The sequence below is a fragment of the Sturnus vulgaris genome, chromosome 1 (genome assembly GCF_052056855.1).
Source record: "Sturnus vulgaris isolate bStuVul1 chromosome 1, bStuVul1.hap1, whole genome shotgun sequence".
NCBI classification, from domain to species: Eukaryota; Metazoa; Chordata; class Aves; order Passeriformes; family Sturnidae; genus Sturnus; species Sturnus vulgaris.
Window position 1 is genome coordinate 133,943,142 of NC_142243.1, and position 22,409 is coordinate 133,965,550.

Genomic DNA, 22,409 nt, shown 5'->3' on the forward strand with positions numbered 1-22,409 from the left:
CATGGAATATGTTGAAAATTGCAATGTATAAAGGCAGAAAATATGTTGCAATTTCCACACCCTTCATGCAGGACAACGTCTGTCTTTTTTTTTTTTTTTTTTTTTTTTTTTTTTTTTTTTTTTTTTGTGGTTTTTAGTCCTTATTCCAACATGAAAAACCTTTTAGAAATAGTCAGTATAACTACAGTATTTTCTTCATCAAGATACATTGCAGGCTGTCTGCAAAAGGGAAATGCTGAGCTGCTCCAGAGCCTCCACCACAGGAGCTACCTATGCCTGCCCTCAGGTCACATACATGATTCACTGCTTCCCACAGCCCTCTAGAAGGAATCTCTTTGAATTTCTGGAAACAGGGGATGGGTTGCACCGTGCCAGTCATGTCACTTTAGGTGAATTAGGAGCCATCAGCAGTATGGGGACAAGCCAGTGCCGCTGAGCATGGTGTCTGGGTTTATGGCTCAGCCATGCCAGGGAGGTGGGCTTGGCAGAGGAAGGCACATTCCCTGCTCTTGGCGTCACTGCCATGTCCCAGGGAGCCCCATGGCACACCAGGAACCAGCACATTCACCTGCACCTGGTTCCTGCAGTGCTGAACATGCCAGCTCTCAGAGCATCCCAGCTGCCCCAGCCACTCCTGCTGTGGAGGGAAACAGTTGCTGATTTTGAAAAAAAACAACAAAAACAGAATGCTAGGGTGAGAAGGGTCGCTGAGGAGCTACGCCTGTAACGAAATGAAAATGTTCACCTTTTTAATGAAAAATTTACGTCTTTAGAATTTTGTGTTTTCCTATTTTGCTTGGCACATGGTAATGAAAAAATGGACAAGGCAGAGATGAAAAGAGAAAGTGATATTTTACCTGAAGCCTTGTAGAACCTTCTTTAATATCAACAGTGAAATTTCTTTCAGTGATATTTTTTCCACATAAAAATCTCTTTTATTCTTCTTAGGAATATGTATCTTCCAGTGAGGTGGCAGAGCTTTTCATCATAAAAATTGTAGCCATTTTTAATGTTAAAATAAGAAAGAAAAAAAAAAAGCCACTGGGGAAAGCATTTTTTTTCCATATCAGTCAGCCTCCACTTTTGCTATCAGGATTTTTCCAGACTAGTCTTTGGGGAGGGTGGCATGGTGTGAACTGAACTAGCAGAATTGCAAGGGTACAGTGCATTTGAAGATAATGAAATTTGTGTAGCTATGACGGTGATTCTAGGCTTTAAATCTGGGAGTAGGAAGGGGTGACTAACTTAGAAAAAACCACAAGTGGAAGAGAGAGAGGAAGGAGGAAGTAGCAGATGCCATCATCTCCAAGAGGCCAGAGAAAGAACAACGTTCAGAGTGGTTATTAGCTATACAAGATTTTGAAAATAAAACTAAGTGCAAGAGGAGTAGAATCTGCAAAAGAAAAAGCAGAGGCAAGGGTGTGAGAGGGGAGCATTGTTAGTCTGATCACAGGACAGAAATGGTTATTTACTCACTGTGCTTGGTTGGGATGGAGCAGAGCGATGTCAGAGCCTGGATGGGTGCAAGGGAGCAGAGAGGGTGATCAGCAGGCAGGGAAAAGCAGCATTGAAAAGGATGGATCACTCCAGGGCAATGGTTTATACTTGCTTCATTATTTTAAGTAGGCTGAGGCAGGTAATCACTCATGAATCTGTCCACGAGGTATTTAGCAGTTGAACCACAGAAGAAGCTGTATGCATGGCCTACCTCTGCCTGGCAGAAGGCAGAAGTTGATGATTAATACAGCTTAAGTCACATCTCACTTCTCCCATTGGCCATTGGCCAAAATGAGCCCATTTTCCTTGAGGAATAGGTCTATCATGTGGAACTCAGCTCCTGCATGCTTAGTGATGCTGTGAAATTATGCCTGCACCTTGCCAGACCATGCAGCAGCCAGGCAGAGCTGCAGCTTCTCTGTCCAAAGGCACCATTGCTCCCATCCAGATGCTCACTGCAGCACCACGGTGAGACTGAGCAAGACATGGGCTGCAGGTTGGTGCTCCACCCAAGGGGATCTCCAGGTTCAGGGGATCCCTGGAGACATGGGATGCAGTCCCAGAGTCAGGGGCTGGTGTCTGGAAGAAGTGTCACACCCTGAGGCAGCACGAGCTCTGTTTTCCCTGGAGACAGGAAAGGGCAGGAGGCATGGTCATCCAGCCCAAAAGCAGTTCAGCCTGTTTGCATATGTTTGCTTGTCCACATGTACCTGTGGGTATAGAGCTCAGCAATAGCTTCTCTTTTTCAGTTGCACTATGCTCATTGTGATAACAGGAAGCTTAATTGTGAACAGCACTATGAAACCAGTGAAATAGATGTAAGTATTAGCTGATACTCAATACCAAGAATGACCTGTCTTTTATGTCCTCTCACTGTTCTGGTGGAAGCCTACCAGAATGCAGGACACATGTTTTCCAACTCAATAGCAGGTATCCAGCTGGAGAAATGTGTTTCCCTGAATTATAGCCATATGCTACATATCCCACTTCAACATATCATATCATGTTCCATCTGCACAGAATTTGACACTGCATAAAACAATCTGCTTTGAATTCAAATGCATATACTTCCTCGCACAAAACAAACCCTCTAGCTAGGCTGAGTCTAAATGCCTCAGAGCTTCTGGCAAATCTTGTGCCACAAACAGAAAAGACCAGAGCCAAAGCTGTAGGGAGGAGAAGGCATTATCTCTGGGCTGTTCCATCTGAAACAAATTCTACCTTCACATCAAGGAATTTGTCCTAGTGGTTGCTGATAGAGAACAGAGCAGAACCCCGAGCAAGAAATATTTGCAAGCCCACTAGAACTACCAAGCTGTACAAAACATAATGCCCAGGAGCACATTGTCCTGGCTTTCTCTAAGCTGCTCTAAACCTCTCACATCTGTAACAGTGTGGTACTTAAGGGGCAGCTAGAGAGCAGATGCCTCAGCAATTCCTAATACCATAATTAGAGAAAAAAAAAGGGGGTTATTGTTTTTTGAGCAAATATGACTGTTTTCCAATTGTTTGCCACACGTCTAATGGCCTCAGGTCGATCCCATCTTCCTTGCCACCTTAGGAATTTACCTTAATGTAAAGAGTGCCCTTCCTCCTGAGATAAAATGTGAAGTCAGAAATCTTGAGAAGTCCTTAAATGATGAAGCACTTCTTTATTTCCTCTTTCTCTCTCAAACCTTTCAGCCATACCTACAGTAGATGCCTAACGTTTCATGGCTCTGCTGTCTATTTTGTCAGTCATGAATTTGTTTGCAAAGGCAGCAAAACACCCTTTGGCAGAGATACATCCCAATTTAAATAAGTTTTTAGACTCTAATCTAAAAGAACAAAAAGAAAGAGCGACTAAATGATAGAGAAGAGTCAGTACAACTTCAGTGCTGTTAATGAAAATATTCTGCTTGTATTGACAAAAAGGGACAGGAGTATGGTTTACAGAAATCCAGCTTTAGATAATGATAGTAATTTACTTCCCTCTAAAACAACAAAGCAAAAAAACATTTGGGAGCTTGTGTCATACTGGATGTCCATCTTCACTAATCAAATATGTATGTTGACTAGGAGGTATGCAGTACTCAGCTCACAGCTGTGCCAAGGGCCTGCAGACACACATCCAAGAACTGATTCCCCTCATGTCTGCAGGGTTTCTGGTTCAAGATGGACCAGATTTTTCATTGCTTTTATTTGCCTGGTCATAGTAATATCCAAAACTCCTCTCTAGAGCTCCACATCTGAACCAATATGGAATGACAAACAGAACAGCAATGTTAGATTAAAACTCTTGAGGACACAAACCTAGTTTCTGAAAAGTATTTCAGAGTCAGCTGTAGGATACAGCTGGCTGCAAAACATCTGCTGGAAAATGCAGATAACTGTTTTTAGGCTGATTGAGGTTTGGGAGTTTTTTGACCAGAATTGGCATCAACAGCAAATTGTGCCTGGTGAATTCACAGAAGCACATTTTTGTCATGCTATGACCCATTGTCTGGTTTATGATGGCAACAAGAAACTTTCCAGTGCCGGACCCCATCTGAGTGGAAGTGAACAAAGGGACTCCCTCACTGTGAAGTATTCATCTGGCTGCATTAAACAGAATGCCTTATATAAAGTTATGAGAGACATTTATTCCACTCTGCTCAGCACTAATGACATCCCAGAAGGCGTATAGTCCAGTTTAGGTGCCAAATAGGCATCACAATAAATCCCCTTTTTCCCATTTCAAGAGGAAAATTCAGATCTGTATGTCTCAAGGGAGATAATTGCAGATGAGTGCATAACAGTTGTTAGTTCTCCTCAGTGTCAGGCAGTTCATGATGAAAAGATCTCAGGCACTGTGGCATTGCAGAGCTCTCACTGCAACAGCACCTTGGGAGCTTTACTCCCTCCTCTTCCAATGGCAAGGTACTGAGCAAGGCCCACCCTGGAAGACATATCTGAAAATATTTTTCAGAACACAGAGAGAAAGAGCTGGCCTCGACTGAGTCTCACATAGATAGATGTCTGTTGTGCCTAGATATACTGATGTCCAGGTCATGTTAGTCTGTGGCCAGCAGGCCACCAACGATCCAGAAGATGTCAGAAAATGATCTGTTATATCATGTTCCCTAAAACTGGGCACAGCATTTTACCTGGGCCCTCATTAGTCTAGATGTCAGAATATTTCTGACACCTAATATTCTAGTTGTTATTCTCTGGAATATCCTGGGCAACTACATTAATCATTCATTACCTTGTATTTAGAAGTCATTTCACTCTACAGCCCAGATTCTCTCTTGCATAAGCATTATTAGCTAGTTTTTTTATATTTTGCTTGATGTTATCGTTTCTTAAGTGTAATATTTTGCATGAAGTGCTTAAGTGTATATTATTGCTATTATGTTTCACTGTACTTATATCAAACTGTCCCTTTAATGTAGCAAAATCATTTTGGAAACTTATGTGCTTTAGTTGCATGTCACTCTTACCAAGAAGAACATGAGACTAATTAGATATGATTTGTTCTGGATAAATTCACACTAGATATTTTTATCACATTATCATTCTGCAGTTGCTATTTTATGAAGCACTTGAATTTTTTGCAGTAATTCTCAGAATAGTGGAGGTATCTGAGACAGATTGTCTGGTCTGTAGTTCTTGGTACCTTTTAAATCTTCTCTGTGTTCCTAAATAATAATATTTTAGAAATTCATGTGGTTAGTTCTTTAATTATACCAGGACTTCCTGCTCTGAGTATATGCCTTTTATTCAAAGGTTCCTTCATTCTCTTCTGTGAGCTGCATTTCAATTCCCTTGCTAGTTCTGTGTTCAGCCTCTCATATCGTTTCCTACTTGCAAATGTGGTGTTTCACGCTTCAGCCCATTCTCTCATTAGTCCTTTGTTTAACATCCCCATAAAGTGATAATCCTTTTCCCTTTTTCCTAATTTCTTTCTCTGATCCCTTTTGCACTCTTTATACTTCTACTTATCCTAGTAGTGTCTTTGCTCACTTTCTGTAGGATGGGTTTTTGTCAACAGATAACCACACAACTTCTGACTCAGATCCCCTGATCTTCTCCAATGCTGCTCTCTTTGCCAGCAGGATAGGTTCCTAGCAGACCTTTAACTAAGGATTTCTTCCAAACTGCTTGTTTTCTTAAAATTCTTTCTCCTTTTTTTCCTCCCTTCAGAACTTTCCCTATCAAATGCCCAAAGTGAGGAAATGTGCCATACAGGAGTCATTTGGTCTTGCTCTCTTCCTCCACAGACACAGGAGCTCAAATTACTTTCTAGCAAGTTTCTCTTTATTAGTGATACCTATCATATCTTATCTGGCCATATCTCCCATAATTACCTTAATACTTCGAAACAAAGAGTTCTCCAAACACATTCCAAAAACTTGAGGAACACTTTGTGCTGTGCTGTTGGGTTTTGTTTTGTTGGTTTTAAAATTTTCTGACAGCAGATAACCTGGTTAAGTAAAGTCCTTGATTACCAGCACCTCATACCCTCAGGGCACTCCCAGAAGTTGCTCAAAAATGTGACATCAACCTCCTTCTCATTCAGTAATCTTTAGCAGGGTTTTACTGTTCCTCTGTTTCATCTCCAACCACTCCGTCTTTCCCCTCTCTGGCCTTCTATACATTCCTAATATAACAGATAATACTCTTCCCTTTTTTACTGCCTCTACTTCCTACACAGATTATATTCTCTCTGCTAATATTGAAGTGCCACGATTTATTTCACTGAGCCTGTGTGATGCTGATTAAACTGTAGCCTTTGTTGTGTCCCAAGACTTCTTGTTCTTCCTGTTTATTCTCCATACTCTTACCATTAGAGTGAAAACATCTCAGATGTTTGGCAGATTGCCCTTACATTATCCCTTTCGTTCTTCTATGGCCCTCCTGCAATTTCCCACTTCCACCAAAGCAATGAGTTGTCAACCAGACCTCCACTTTTCTTACTCACCTGAGGTCTCTCCTGCCCACTCACTCGAACTCTGCTGTCCTAGGAGCATTTTCACTCATTTTTCTCTAGTAATAAAATTCTCACATTCTGGAAAGCAGTGTTTTTTTCACCGATTTAACAATGTTCCATAGGATTGAGATTCTCCCTAAGGTCTTCCTAAAAAATGGTGCAGAAAGTTTTTAGTAGGAAAGCAGTCTTATTGGATAAAGGTTCACAGTCCAATTTCAGATTTCTCAGTTCCAGAGAGGGAGTTGACAGCATTCATAGTTTAAACAAACTCTGCTTTTGTCAAAATGCTAGCCCATGGGCAAATATAAAGTCGCATACTCTGCATCAGGCTGATGTTGTGCAAAATTAGGTCTGAGTAAAACCTTGGGAGAACCACTTCTAATTCCCAACAGCATAATACACCAAATAGTAATGTATATTAACTAAGACAGTGGTACTTTTCAAGGCTGCAGTCATCAAGCAATAGGCATATGATGAGTGTAGCAGGAACAATATGTTGATTCTCCTCCCTCGCGATTATGAACAGCTGGAACATCCTCAGTTTACAATGGGTCTGACACTGCAAAGAAACAAGAACAAATATTTGGACATCTAATCACATAATATTGCTGAATGCTGACAAGAGGACCCTGCTCTAGGGGAATATAGTCCTTTATAGCACATGGCTGCTATGTGAGAGAACAAATTACATGCTATTGATATCTGCTGTCCTGCTGCTCAGCCTCTGAATGATTGACAAGGGTGAAGTTCCTCAAAGCTTCAGATGTGCTTCTGAAGCAAAGATAAGAGTTTATGAAGGAAGATGTTTCATACAATGTGACCAGCTCAAATAATATTTGAGGTCAAACACTGAGTTGTTAAAAATCAACATGCTTATTTTATAAATTTAGTAAACAGACCAACCTCTAATCTACATGGAGATAACAAGGAGGAAGACTGGATCTGCTCTTCATGGGGAATTTGCAGCTTCTTTCTCCACAAAAATAAAACATTTTCAAAAATGCACCTCTCTGACAAATAAATGTAAAAGGGAGTCTGTGGTCCAAAAAGGAACTTACTTATAAAAGTAAGGGCTTAAGTCCCAGGCTGTTTTTTTTCATTCATGTACTCAGAATTTGTTCCAATGCATATCTACACTTCAAAGATGAGTCAGTGATTTTCTTCTGCTTGAGCAGCACAGCCAGTGTGATGGATGAATTGTGTAACGTCTGCTGATAAGTATCACACCATCAGCCAGACCAACTTCAGCTGTCTTCTGTCCCTTGTTGTCTATTCTCACTATTTCATAGATTCTGCTCCCTCTTCTGGCCAGCAACATAATAAAAGAAATAATTTCCCCCTTTTAAATGTGATTTTGAGCATGGGGAGTTGAGAAATGGAAAAGAAACTTCATATTACTTTGGCAGGACAAAGAGATCTGAGCTGTGTATCCACTGCATTCCCATATTTGGATTTCTCTGTAACAAAGGCTTGCAGTATTTGTAGTAAAAAGCTGAAACAATAATTGCAGGTATTTTTTGTTACATTTTCCATTTACAGGGTATCTCTTGGGGGAGGGGTAGGAGAGAGGATGGGAAGTGCAAGGAAAGAAAGACCATTGATCATCTTTGCTGTATCTATTCACTTCTCCCTCTCAATACTGCTCTTTTACAGATTTGTGCAAAAAGAATACTGCAGACCTAAAAAAGGAAGTGAACAGAGATCCCATCTTTAGGAACAGCAGACTTGCCAAAATGGGTTCAGATAATGTTATATTAGCTATAGCATGCAGAACACATGCTCAAAAAGCCCAGTGCTTTCTCTGCTTCAGTAAGCAATATCCAAAAGGTGTGCCTCCAAAGCAGATATTGCAGTTTCTAACTATTTTTGTCTTTTTTTCTGGCTCTCCACTCCTCTTGGAGGTTACCAACCACAGACATTTGGGACAAAGGGCTTTCAAACGTTTTTTGGCTATTAAAGACGTCACCAAAATTCAGCTAACGTATAAGAAGGTACAAACTGCACTACACTGTACACACAGGACAGAAAAACGTTGCCTCTTTAAAAACTTCCTTTGATGGAAGTTTTCCGAGGCCCCCCACAGTTGAACTTTGTCTGATGAAGCTCCCCAAAGCCATGTCTGAGGCAGAGCAGAAAGGACAACTCAGTGACAGCACAGCTTGCCACCACGCGTGTGATGAATGGGCTTGCAACAGAAGCGATATTGGTTTTTACATGGAAAGGAAATTGCATTGAAACTCTCAGTGTATGGTTTTAGCCAAAGCATTGTCTGTACACACAATAATTCATTTGCTCAATAGACAGCAAAATAAAGAGATGATTCATTCAGTCTCCTCTAGCTGACAATTTTGTAAAACTTCATATTTTACATCATGTTCATTTCCAGTTGACAATGTGTTACATATATCTATTACCTTTCCTCAGAGAGTATATTGCAGCTTGTTGGACATCATTTGCCCATTCTTTCCCTCATAAAGAGAGCAGAGTCCTGATCCACAGCAGAAGACTGAACTGGTATGGTCAGAACAGCAACCAAAGTCCACACCAGTCAGAACTGCACATGGTGAACCTGCCTTTAAAACCAAAGCACTTTCTAAGCTGTAATTTCTAAATCTACTATTAGTAACAAACTTGAAACACTATTAAGTACCAGAACTCAATATTCTTCTGGTAGTTGTACCAAATCTAAGGCTGGAGTCTTCTACAGGTCTCTTAGTTGCTGCTATTCAAACACTCGGGCCCGATTCTGCACTCCTTTGTTCAAGCACCAGTCCAAGGGAGTGAAAGCTGGTCAGAGACAAACCTGTGGGATCAGATCTTGTGATATGGCAAAAAAATTCCACTTTCCGTGAAAGGAACCTTGTTTTCAAACACATTCCACAAGGTGAGCAGCTCTTTCAGCCCTTCTGCATATAAGATGAGGCTTTTATTATTTTCCCTGAGAGTGGGGCTCACAGCCCCCAAGCTGCCTGTACCACCTCTGCATGCATCACTGAGAGGGGATCCTTCTCCTACTGAAACAGCTACTTCATTATCTAAGAGATAGCCAGGAAATATTTAATAAATATATTACCCATTGCATTAAAATAAATATAATTTATAAAACATTCATTGTCTTTTGCTCATCATCATCATCATACAGTGTATATTAATGTCCCCAGTACAGATGAGATTTACAAACGTTTGCCTGAATTTTTCCCCTTAATGCATTCTCCCACTTACAATAATCATTGCATAAAACGCATAAAAACACAATGCAACTTTATGCTGCTGGCATATACCAAAGATGAAATTAAAAATCTTGTGAGAGTACAAAAAGTCTTCAGACAGGAGGAATGGCTTTAGGTGCGCCTTCAAGTGGCACTTGATCCAGCTCAACTCTGCAGCATTTTAGAATTAGAGCCAATATTTACTTGAGAACTCATAATTACTTAATCAAATAATAGAACATATAAAAGCAAGCTGACTTTTTGGAAAAAAAAATGTTTAATAATACAATAATAGTTGTAGTATCGTCCAGTAAAGGTGTATTGTAAAAATGTTCTGGATATTAATTTACCTCAGATAACTTTAGAGTTGTAAATACTTGCATTATATTGAGGTAGACAGTAAAAAAATTATTTTCTCCATTATTAGCACAGAATTTAAATCTTGTAATAATATCTTAAGGAAATGATAATGTTAAGTAAGGATGAAATATTTGATTAATGCTTAATTCTGTACAACTCAAATATAAACTTTTAAAAATATTAGAAATTATAACATTTCGAGTGCATATCATGTTTTGTACATTAAAAAAGAAATGCATGTTGTTCATCTCCATTTTGCACTTTTCAGTCTGTTTAAATAAACAAATATTTACAACTTTTATATGAACAACAGTGCATCCAAAGCAAAATGTGCATTTTAAGTTAATGCTCCTGGTCGAGTCTTTTTATTAGCATTTTATATTATTATTCTCTTCTCTTTTTAATTTTTTTCCACAAGTTTGTAGCTCTGCAATACCAGATAAGCCAACAATTCTAGAAATCGGTGGGGAAAAGCCTGAAACTATGAACATAATAATTACATTAAGAAAGAGCTAGGCATAGCTTCGAAGTGCACTTTCCTCAGGTGAAGCCACAGCTGAGACCAAAGGTGGGAAAGAAACAGAAATCTTACATAAAACACCTTTTCCAGCACAACATTTGCGTATAATACTGCTGCAAGTTCGAGGGCTGCCGAGACACAGCTACCCAGAGACCTGGCAATGGCATCCTTGCACTCTTCGTGGGACCCGAAGGAGTTTCCTTTCCAATCCACCCCGGCTGTGCTTTCTATAACACTTCGCTCTTCACAGTTTTTCTTCGCTGTCTTAAAATAAAACCTAGCTGATAATTACAATCTTAAGCAACTCTTGGTGTGGTTTTTTTTCTCCTTTTCTCTTTCTTTTTTTTTTTCCCCTTGGGGGTGAGAGAGGGGAAGGGGGGCCGTAGGCTATTTCTGGCTGGTAAGCTTGCAGGAATGTGAAAGAGAGAGGGCAGAAATGAAACAGCCCTCTTCAGAGCAACTTCAGAGAGAGGGATCAGTCTGCTCCCTCTCCCTCCCCCGACTCTTTTTGTACTTGGTAAATTGCCTTCACCTTTGGAGGCAGGAGGATAGATCGCCAGATAAACCCCGGGGGAGGAGAGGGGAGCGGGGAAGGGACCGGGCGGGGGCCTCGCCGCCTGCCCGGCCCGCTCGTCCTTCCCCGCCGGCAGCCGCGGGCCGACGCTGCCGTAGCCCCCGCGGAACCCCGGCGCCGGTCCCTCGGCCCCAGCCGCGGGACGGGGCCCCGCTCGCCGCTGCCGCCGCACCTCCGCCGGACGCAGACCCGGCTGCCGCCGAGGGGCGTCCCGCCCGCTACCTGCAGCCGCAGGACTCCACCACCATGTCCTCGTACTGCTTGTACACCACGTTGTTGCCCGCGTCGATGTAGAGGATGCTGATGGGGGTCAGTTTGGTGGGGACGCAGCAGCTGGGCGGCGTGGAGCCGGGGTCCATGGAGTTCATGAGGGTCTGGATGATGGCGTGGTTTGTGGGCTCCAGGTGGGAGCGCAGCGGGAAGTCGCACACCCCTTCGCAGTGGTGGGCCTCGTACTCCAGCGGGGCGATGATCCAGTCGTCCCAGCCCAGCTCCTTGAAGTTGACGTGCAGCGGCTTCTTGCTGCAGCGCAGCCGGGCCTTCTTGCCGTGCCGCTTGCCGTGCCGGCTGGCGAAGGCGGTGCGGCGCTGGCGCCGGGCCGGCGGGCGGCGGGCAGCGGGCGGCGGCGGCGGGGCCGCGCCCAGCTCGGCGCGCAGCTCCCCGAGCAGGCTCCGCCGCCGGGCGCGGGTGAAGACCACCAGCAGCGCCCGCTCCTGCGGCGGCCGCGGCCGGCGCGCGAAGCCCAGGCCCCGCAGGTCGAGCCAGCGCCGCGGGCCGCGGGCCGCCGAGGCCCGCAGCTCCAGGCACAGCCGCTTCCAGGGCCGCTGCTCCCGCAGGGCCTGCCGCACGTCGAACACCTCCCAGCCGGCGGACGGGGCCGCCCGCGGGTCCAGGGCGCGGGAGTCCAGCGGGCGCGGCGAGAGGCAGGCGGAGAGCTGCACGTGGAGCGGAGCGGCGGGCGGCGGGCGGCCGTGGGGGGCCCGGCGGAACAGCCGCAGCTCGGCCCCCACGAGCTCCTCCGTCTCCGAGAGGGTCGACACATCAAACACATACTGCTGCCGCCTCAAGGGAGCGGGCGAGAGATCGTCTGCGAGATAAAAATAATTACAGTCAGTTGCGCTCGGGGGGATCTGCCGAGAGGTCTCTGAGGCGGGAAAGGGAGGGAACACCGCCGGCTTGCCCGGCCGGGGCCGCTCCTGCCTGCCTCACCCCCACCCCCAGCCGGACCGCGACCGGGGGAGGGTAGGGAGAGGAGAAAGGAGAAGGGAAGAATATAAGAAGGAAAGAAAGTATGGAAGAACCCGCACCAGACAGGAGACAGCTCTCCAGCCCTAGACCCTGCTGCACGCACATCCTTTGCCTATCAGCCCCATATACACGTTTCTCTTCTCTGAGGAAAACCTGGACTTCTTTTTTGACACATCAGTGTACAAGTGCAGCACAGAAAGCAAACCAGATTCCCCTGAGCTGCTTTCCAATAAAATGTTTACAACCCAGAAAATACAAAAATTCCCAAAGCCCCTGTGTTTCCCCAGAAGCTAGTAAAGCTTGTGTAGATTTCTATAGTAAAAGTGTCACTGGTGCCTCTGTTCAGCAGCCCCTCGCCACTTTTCCAAAATCAGCCCCCTCCAGGGGTAGAAACAGACTAAAGAAATATACACCCGCCTGTTATTTATCGATATCAAAGGTCATTGCGATTCCTAATCAGTATGTTTCACAACCTCGGCTCTACCTGACAGGTCTCTAGGAACCTCCTGCGGAGCAGGAGAGACAAGGGGATGATTTATGCAAACCAAAACCTTCAGACGCGCCACGGCGATGTAAAAATCAATGCGGATTAACGTGCAGTTAATCAGTGCGGATTAGCACAATCGACAGTCGCCCCGCGTCGCTGCGTGTTCCCCTAGACGTCAGCAGGGAGATGGAGCGTGGAGTGCAGCAAGGACAGCGGGAATTGCTGGGAAAAAGACCTGCCCCGCAGCCAGGCCACGGGATCCTACGGCGGAGCCTGGCTGCCTGCCGAGCGCGTCCCCCTCGGCCCGCCGGGAGCCGCCGTGGGAGGCCCCGCCGCCCGCCCGCCCGCACCGCGCACCCACGCGGCATCCCCGGCTGCGGAGCCGGGCGCTCGCCGGGCCCCGCACACCTGCCCTGCTCCCGGAGCACGGCAGCGGTCCCCGCCTCGCCCGCCGTGCCACGAGGAAGGAGAGGGAGTTCCGGACCGGAGCTTCCCAGCCTCCCCGGGGCTGCGCGCCGGCGGGAGCGGTGCGGAATCGGGCAGGCCCTTCAGGCGCCCCGGAGTATTTGAACCCAGGCCTTTCGCATCCCTGCCTCCGCCTCCCATTTCAGTCTCTCTGTTTCCTCACGGTGGGACTGCTCCTTCCCAGCGAGGGCGAGAGGCAGCCTGGTAGCGCATCCCGCTCGGGGAGTGCGGAAGGAGACTGAAAAAAACACGAGCAGAGCCCGAAAAATGTCGTCACTGTCCAGGTGACGACAACAGCTGCTTTATCGAGCTGTGAAAATAAAAGTGAAACCCATCGGGAGCTACCTAGAGGTGCTGGACAGTTTCATCAGCACTGCAAGGACAGACCAGGATTCGGTCCATGAGTCTCCTGTGGGTTCTGGGGACGCGTGGGGGTAGTTCTGCCCTTCACAGGAGCGGGCCGTGCAGGCCAGAGGCTGAGGTGCACGTGGTTGCGGGAGGAGGGTCCAACAGCTCGCTGAGGAGATCTCTGGTATCATTGCCTCCTCCTTCAAGGGGGTCCTGGGAACTTCAGATAAAAGGGGATGAGCATCCCTCGGGTAAGAAAGTGCAGGTCCTCCTCCTTCTCTTTCCAGTCGTCTTGAGGGTTTTTTTTCTGCATCCAACATCTGTCAGGGTGCAGACGGATCTCCTGGCTCTGCCGAGATGCCTCAGACCTTCGTTCAAGGGCTCCAGCGACCGTCGAGCAAACTAGATCAGCATCCTCCCCTGCGGCTATCCCCAGCTTCGGGATGTGGGCAGAGCCGGGCCTGGGCACGGATTCGCTTTTAATCGCTCTCGTTGCTTAGGGGATGGAGAGGCGGGTGTCACGCTTGGTTTCAGAGAGAGATGCTCGCTCTCTTTGATACTCGAAGTCGCCATGGGGTGGGGGTGAGGAGAATGCTGCCTCCAGGCCGCTGTCCCTCCGGAGCAGACACCTCACACACACACTCCTCCCTGTCCTATTCTTGGCCAGGGCCACGGTCCCAGGGGGTCTCCTACATCTCTGCCGAGATGCAGGAGCAAGGCAGCTCTGCCCGGCAGTCTCAGCTTTCAGGGAAAGAGCAGCCCATTCCCGAGGGATGAGGGGACCCGAAGGAGACAGCGCCTCTCCCCGAGAAACCGTCACGCAGGTGGCCTGTCGCGGCGCAGGAAATAATCCCATTCGGGGGTTACATCCAGGCATGCAGTTTAGATGGCAGTGAAGCAGCAAGGGGCTGAATTCCTCGCGTGTTCCCGCTGCTGAAAATGGGCTTTAAAGGGTCTGCAGACCCTTATCACCCGGCGGTGCGGGAGGAAACCAGCTTCGGCGCTGTGGGTGCCAAAAGGCTCGCTCAGGGATGCTTCCCAAGCAGCATCTTTTGAGAGTCCAGTTTAGCGAGGGTTTGGGGTGTTGCACGGCTGGTCCGGGTTGCTCGGTGGCATGGCACGCTGGGGACGCGGCCGATTTGCACGGAAATGTGCCCTAGGTCAAGAGGACCTCTGAGATGGATTTCAGCAGCACCAAAACTCTGTGCTGGAAAAGTTCCACTGTCTCAGGCAGCTGTTGGCTCCCGTGCCTCTTTCGGGAGGGCAGGAAAAGGGGCAGGGCTGCCGGTTGTTTCAAATAAGCAGCTTTGAATCCGATCAGATAAACGCTATTTATTCACTCTTGTAACCTAATAATTCCAGATGAATACATAATCCTAAACCAGTACTGGCTCGCTCCCAGCGCAGTCGAGAGGGTGGGAAAAGCAGCGGAGGGCGGAGAGGGAAAGCGGGACCTCCGGAACCTTCACAAATCGGGGAGAGACGGGTCTAGGTTGGGGACCCTTTGTTCCAGCGAAGCTGCTGCCTTCCCAGCACACAAAGAGCGCCAGCAGAGACGGCGTGGAGACACCCTGAGTGTCCCTCTTCTCTCCCTGTGAGCAGTGCACAACGGATTGGGGCTTATCCTCTTCAGTCTTCCTTTAAACCCAAGGAGCGTCTGGGGTGAAACCCGGAGTTTTTAACAGCCAGCTCGAGATCTGTCTTTTTCTCAGGCCAGCTGAAGCTGTTCTTACAGATATTCCCGTTACCAAAATACTTGGTGCGAACAGCAAAGTCATCCCAGCTGGGCTGGGGAAAGCCACATTGCAGAAAATGCACGGGGGAGGTGTGTTTATATTTGGAGCGTTAGTGTGGATGAATGTTAGCTTCTCAGTAAGTGTTAGTTCTATTTCGACTCTCCGTAGTTTATTCTTTTTTTTCGGGCAAAAATAAAATACTAGGAGAGAGAAGGAGGAACAGAAGGAGGGAGTAGGTCTAATTGAAATGTAAGGATGTGTCAGTGGCGGATGGGAGAGAGCAGCCCCACTCCGTTCTGCCCCTCGCGAGGCGCTCGGGCAGCGCCGTGCCCGGTGCTCCTGCGGCTGGGCAGGGCCGGACCGGGCCGGTGGGGCTGAGCCGGGACCCCGCTCGCCTTCCCCCGCGCTTTCCCCCGCCGTGCGGTGGCTGCGGTTTCAGCATCTCCGAAGCGAAATGAATGACTGGATTCCCTCAATTCCCTGCGTGAAGCCTCTCCCATTTCCCGGGTCGCTTTCTCGCCGCAGTCTGGGCTTTGAGGAGAGACGGGGGTTAACGAAGGCTACACAAAGTTTCCCTTTTCATGGCAGATCAGGTACTGGGCTCCCAGCCAATTCATCAGGGCTCAGATCTTAACTTTACATCACTGCAAATTATACCCAAACCACATTCAAGAAGAATTTTCCCGTTCCCAAATTCTCTCTCAAGCCATATTTAAACTCGCAAACCAAAAGCACATTTTCAGTTTAAAGACACTTCGCAGACACTCGCACAACAATAATCTGGAAATTAAAACATATATTGTCCCTAATTGCGAAGGTCTACCCACACGTTGTCTGCAGAGTCGCAAGGCTGACAGGTATTTCTTTCGGAGCATTACCCAAGCTGTGGAAACAAGGGGCTGACTCTCCATGTGTGGTATTTCTCCGGGTTTCAATTCCACATCTCCCAGCGCCTGCCTCGCCGCGGTTTTTTATTACAGCGAGTGATTAGTTTTAAATGTATCGTTCGCTTCGCTATCGAGTAACCGAGAAAGACCACACCTTCCTCGGACGAATTCCCAATCCTGACAAAAACACTAACTAGTTGTTGGAGGGCTGTTTCCTTTTTTTTTTCCCTCCTCGGAGCTGGGAGGCACCTGGCTGAGATGTACCTTTGATCACGGCTGTACCGTACCTGCTCCGGGAAGGCTGCCTGCCCTTGCCCCGCTCTCCCGCTCGCCGCCACCTCCCCGCTTCCCAAGGGCGACTCTCGGCCCTCGGGCGTAGAGAGATCGCTGCAACACCCGCGGGACGTCTCTCAAGGCTCCGGGCCCTCGGCTGTCGGCATCGTCCCGGGAGATGCGCCGAGGTGGACAGGAGCTTCCTTGGGGGAGCTCCTACCTGCGGTAACAGACCTTAATCCAGTATCTTTCCCTCTCCCCATTTGCGGCGGTTACACTACCCGAAATACCTCGATGGAGAAGAAATAATAATTATTCGTGTTGAGAAAATCGGCCTGGATATTCCCAGCTCCTGGAGCTAAGAAATGAAGCAAAGAAATTTCTGAGCGATAAATGTGGAAGCGCTAAGATAGAGCAACAGCGCATACAGCTCTAGCCGTAACTAGCAAAGACTGAAACATCCGCTTACGTTCATAAATTAGACTTCAGGCATGAGAGGACTCCTACCCTCAGTTTCAGCCTGCCCCGAAATCGGAAGGAAAGAAGGGATTTCTCCGATCTACTGTTTTGGTTTTTTTTCTACTATCAAGGGAGGAGGTAAATGAGGAGGGCGAGGCGCCCCGCTACCGTGCCCAGCACCGAGCGGCCCTGGCCTGCCCGGGATTTTTTCCCCGCGGGCTACTCGGCTGCCGGTTGAGGCTAGCCCAGCTGCGGCACAGCATCTCCCCGCGGGCGGCGGAAACTCCACAGCTCCGAGGCGGAGAGCTCGGACCTCCGTCCCCGCAGTGTCGCCCCCCATCCCCCTCCCCAAAAGAAAAAAACGAAAGCAACCTCTCAGCATGCCCCGCAGGAGGCTTTCTGGATTTAAGAAAAAGAAATACTTAAAAAAAAAAAAAAAAAAAAAAAAAAAAACAGAAACGAAAAAAATCAGGACCAGGTCCGAAATGAGCCACCGGAATGGTTTGATAGGCGTTAATTACTCGTCCTGTTAGCAGAGCGGCTCCGCGGCAGCGCACCGCCCCGCCGAGCTGCCTGATCTACGGAGCTCCCGGCTCTGCTTGCCCGGACCGCCCTCCCGACCCGCAGCATTGCGTGCGAGAGTCCCCGCGCCTTCTCCAGGGACAACAAACAAACGAAAGATAAACTAAAAAATACTCCCCCCGCCGACAGCCCCCATTTTCACTGCGAAGAGACGAGAGGTGCAGCCGCCGAAGGGACGCTGCGCTCCGCTTCGCCCGAGCCCCGGCCCTGCTCTGCAGCTCCCGCGGAGCGGGGATAAAACACCAACCCCGAAATACCAACCCTGAAACACCAACTCCGAAACACCAACCCCCCAAACACCTCCCAGCACAGGCAGCGCGGAGCGGCCGCCCGTGCCCCGCTCGCCCCCGCGCCACCAGCTCCGCGGGTGCGGAGACCCCACCGGGCCGGGCTGGGCCGGACCGGACAGGGCTATCCGGGCAGCTCGCTCCTTTCCCTGGTGCACGGCGGGGATGAGGAGCGGCAGCTCACTGCCGCGCTCCGGCCGTCTGGTCTGCATTAATGTTTTTATAAGGGGCTCAAACAAATCGAATACAAGGTCACCAAATAATTAACAGTTGTGAATTCCCTCCTTTCCCATTAAAATACTTCCCTGTTTATATTTCATTTTCCTTCTGCCAACGACAACACTGCTTGGGCAAAGGCGCTGCACAGATTACACTACATTGCAGTTTTCGGTCCACCCAGAAACCCGCTGTTTTGCATAAATATGTTGTACTAGATGAACTTCAAGTGGGATTTACACTCTGCTCTTCTGCCATATGCACAGCCGGGCCATTTTCAATTTCTGCATATGGGATGCCAACTTTCGTCCTAGCCCTCTATTCACCACCCTCACGACCCTCATGGCAAGAGCAAAATAACGATGTTCAGATCCCTGTCCATCCGAATCAGCTGCCTCCCACTGGAACGCGAAACCGCACAAAGAAAACGGGGAGGGAAAAAGGAGGCGATCTCGACCTATTTCGATTTCCCCGTCCCTTTGGCGCGGACCACAGCATTTCGTATGCGGGAGCCCTGCCGTGGTGCCGGTGCTGCGGGCAGCTCTGCAGACACAAAAGGGTGAGGCGAGGGGCACTGGCAGCAGCCGGCTTTCGTGGCAATCCCTTCCCACGGAGATCCTTTCGAAAATCGTGCTCCCTCGCACTCCGGCTATTTCTTTTTTGTTTTCGATTTGTTCCCAGTCATATACCGCGTTTCTTGCTAGCTGTGGGATTGCTTGTTTATAGCTCCCTTCTCCAGCTCCCTCCCGCTCTCTCCTTTTTCTTTTTTTTTTTTTTTTTCCCCTGCCTGGTGGAGTCCTTGCAGCTCCTAATTGTCCTGCCTTACTGTGGAGCTCCAATGCTGGGGGTCCTGAGGCCAGTGAGAGCACCATCTGCGTTTTAATGAGTTACTTCATGTGCCAACAGTAATTTTCCTACATTCAGCTAGGTCCTGTCTGATCTTGCGACCGTAACAAGGGGGAGCGAGTGGGGGGCGGGAGGGGGTGGAGAAGGGGGAATCGCAAACCTTTTCCCCCCTTTCTCCTCTCTTTTTCTACCGACGGGAGAAAAAATTATATATGAATTAAACAGTAGTGTGGCTTCACTCCCTCTCGAGCTACCCTGAAAACGATCTTATTAGCTTCAAGCGGGAAGGGAAGAAGCGAAGCAAGGGGAAGCGGCTGTGGGTGTCTGCACCGAAGCGCTCTGCCCCGCAGCCTCGGAGGGCGGTGGGACGGGCGGGCTTGGGACCGCTGTGGCCGGGAGCTGCTGCCGGCCAGAGCCGAGCAGCCCCGCCGGGTCTCTGCGGACACGCAGGCACGGCAGCCCGCCTCGTACGGGAAAGGTGTTTCTCTGATTAAAAGTTGCTTCGCGCTCCTCTGCGGGCTGCTGTCCCCCCGAAATGCTGCCATGCAGGATGGAGTGCGGCAGGTGGGACGGTCACCGCCATATCCCCCCCGGAGCTGCCGCTTAGGTAAAGAGCAGCCCATCTAATTGGGTCAATTTGGGCGGCTATATTGTCTGCAAATGAATTGACAGAAAATCTGCCCCCCCTTCCCCGCTTTCCCTGAGCGAAGACTGTTCATCATCAGCACAACTCCAGCTCGCCAATTAACTGGGCTAGGAGCCCACGGGGAGGTGGGCAGTAAAATAGCTACCACTTCACAGGAACGGAAGCTCTCTTGAAGTTTTTTGGTGATGTGCCATTGGCTGGTCCACTTCATTATGGGAGACTAGACAATATTTGATATGTTATGACATGAACACTCAATTAGATCACTGAGTTGAAATACTCCAATCAGTGGCTTGATGCTAAGCAACCCTCAGAAGGTCCAGCAGAAGGTCACAGCCTGTGACACATCAAATCAAAATCAATGGGGAAAAGTGAGGCTTTTCCTTAATCAAACTAGGACTTCTGTTAGCAAATCACTTCCCCCGGAGTAGAATCTCACATGCAGCGAGATGAGCTAAATTTGTTAAATTAACTGTCTTTCTTCTGGTTATCAAGAATAAGATGATATCGAGCGCGGCTCCATTTCCTGAGGCTTGCAGAATTAGCACCCCGTTTCCTCTCCGTCAGGGGGAGCGGTCCAGCTCCTTTCTGGCGGCTGAATTTTAGAAACCGTGTTTCTAGAAAGCGAGTCCTCTCCCCCCATCCCCGCTTTTAATAGCGACGAAGAAAACAATCCCCATAAGGCGAAGGGGGAGAGCAAAACCCCTTGTCCTCTTTCCCCTCGAAAACCTCTGCGGGCTTCCGACCGCGAGGGGCACATACTGCGGGCGCTTCCACGCATCCTCCCGAGCCGGGAGAGGCGCGACGGGCACCGAGGTGGGAGGTGAAGAGCCCCCCCGAGCCAGGGGTATCGATGGGGCAAGGGGCTGAGCCTTGGGTGCCGTGGGCGGGGAGAGGCTTCCGGCTCGGGGAGGCGGTGAAGGGGGTCGGTTTGGGTTTGGTTCGATTTGGTTTGGGGCAATCGGCCTCCAAGGGAGCCGTGTGATTTTCCTGGCGCCGTGTTTTGCCCTAAAACGGCGGCAATACGGTGGGAGGGGGCGAACTGTCCCGGCTCCCGGCGCTGCCAGCCACCGACAGGTATACCAGTGCCCGAGTGCGGACGGAGGGGAGGGTCTTCGGATGAGGGAGAGGGGAGGAACGAAGGCGCAACCTTCATTAGGAACCTGTTAATTAGTCTGTTCTTAATGGTTCACAACCAGGGTAACGAAAAAAAGGGGGGAATAAAAGGGGCAGGGGGGCGTTTTTATGGAAGAGAAATTTTACTCTGGACCGACGATAAACGTGCACTCACGGCCCCGGTATGAGCAATACGACGACGAGAGAAAAGCACAGGAGGGCCCCGCGGCAGGTCACGGAGGGGGCCCGGGAGCCCCACGGCACCGATGCTGCCCGGGAAGTTCTGCGGCCCAGAGTAGTGGGCCCCGCTGCCAATCCCGGCCTCGGGGTGCGTGAGGACCAATCCCGCATACAGCTCAAAGGATACGGCCCCGGAGCAGACGTCAAGTCCGTCCGCCCCTCGCTGAGTCTCGGTACCGGGCGGTACCTGGGCTGCGCGCTGCCCTCCCGCAAGCGGAGCCGGAGGGTCCCAGCCCCAGCGCTCTCGGACGGGGCCAGGACTCTTGCAGGTATCCCCGATAACGCGACCCGAGGCGAGAGCAGCCTCAGGCAGAAGATGTTTGCCCTCGGTCAGTTTAAACTTTCTTTTTGCCGTGCAGCCGCGTCGATAAGAGCAACCCTTTCTCCGGCGGGTGGAAAGAAACCAGAAGAGCGATATTTAATTTTTTTTTTCAAAGTTGAATTTACACCCAAATTCCGCCTGCAAAGCTGGGGCGTGTTTTCCACCACCCCGTGACGATTCGGGGAGGAACACTCGTGTTTCTCGCAACCAGCACTTAGTGCTGCCTCGGCTCGACTTTAGTGCTGCGGAGCCGTTTGCTTTAAAATAGAACAACGCGACTCCCAATTTACCGAGAGATTTGCACTTTCCTGCAAAACCGGGGAAGGGAACAGCTCCGGTGACCACTGCAGCGCGCTTCCCACCTCCCCAGCACCAGGCTCCAGGGGACCGCAGCCTCGTACCGTGGATCGCAGCGGGAAGGGGCACCCACAGCCCCGGGGGGACCGTGAGGGGCGTGGGGGGCAGAACTTACCTCGTCCCCTGTCTACAAAACTAGTGATGGTGTTGGCGGATTTGGACGACTGAAAAAAGCTGGCGTTGATGCCCAGTTTCTCCGCTATGGAGTAAGTCCTGAACAGAGACAGCATGTACTCGTGGGGTTCCGCCCGTGGGAGCGCCCGGTCCACGGCTTGTCCCCCTTGCCGCGGGCGGTTCTCCCGTGGGGATCGCGGCATTCTGCGGCTGCGACCACCTCTGGAGGAGGCGGCGAGCTCCGAGGAGGCAGGGAGGGAAGCCGGGAGGCAGCAAGGTAAATCCCAGAGGAGGCTGGCGAGCAAGGCGGCGGAGAGCAGGGCCCGGCGTGCATTCATAGCGAGAGGCGGCGGCGGTGGGGAGGAAGAGGAGGGCGGCCCGACGTGCGGCTCCGGCGGCCCACGGAGCGGCGCGGGGACTGCGCGGCGGCGTGGCGCGGAGCGGCGACTGCACCCGGGCGGGCTCGGCCCGCAGCCGCCCGCCCCGCCCCGCGGGTACCGCCCCGCCGCGCACCGCCCTGTGGGGGCACCCAGCCCGCCCCGCGGGGCGGTCCGCGGCGGGGCGGGACACCCCGTGGTCGGCTGCTTGGGGGTCCCTTTGCTCCCTCCTCGCCGTGTTCTCCACGCGGGAAGTGGATACGAGGGCCGGAGAGAGATGCCGCGCGTCCTG

The 22,409-nt window shown here is 49.8% G+C and overlaps 1 protein-coding gene across 1 annotated transcript; it reads right to left on the reverse strand.

Moving 5' to 3' along the window:
* Positions 1 to 8,191: 8,191 nt before the first annotated feature.
* Positions 8,192 to 22,170, reverse strand: GDF6 (growth differentiation factor 6). The gene is made up of 2 exons (XM_014879760.2): positions 21,742 to 22,170; positions 8,192 to 12,198 (listed from the first exon to the last, which is right to left on the reverse strand). Exons 1-2 carry the CDS (start codon positions 22,076 to 22,078, stop codon positions 11,330 to 11,332), a joined length of 1,206 nt encoding a protein of 401 aa, XP_014735246.2. The 5' UTR covers positions 22,079 to 22,170; the 3' UTR covers positions 8,192 to 11,329.
* Positions 22,171 to 22,409: the final 239 nt, after the last annotated feature.

Coding starts and splice junctions, on each gene's coding strand:
- GDF6 (XM_014879760.2), bottom strand. CDS start 22,078: ATGAATGCACGCCGGGCCCTGCTCTCCGCCGCCTTGCTCGCCAGCCTC. Junction 12,199..21,741: donor TTTTGTAGACAGGGGACGAG/GTAAGTTCTGCC, acceptor TTTATCTCGCAG/ACGATCTCTCGCCCGCTCCC.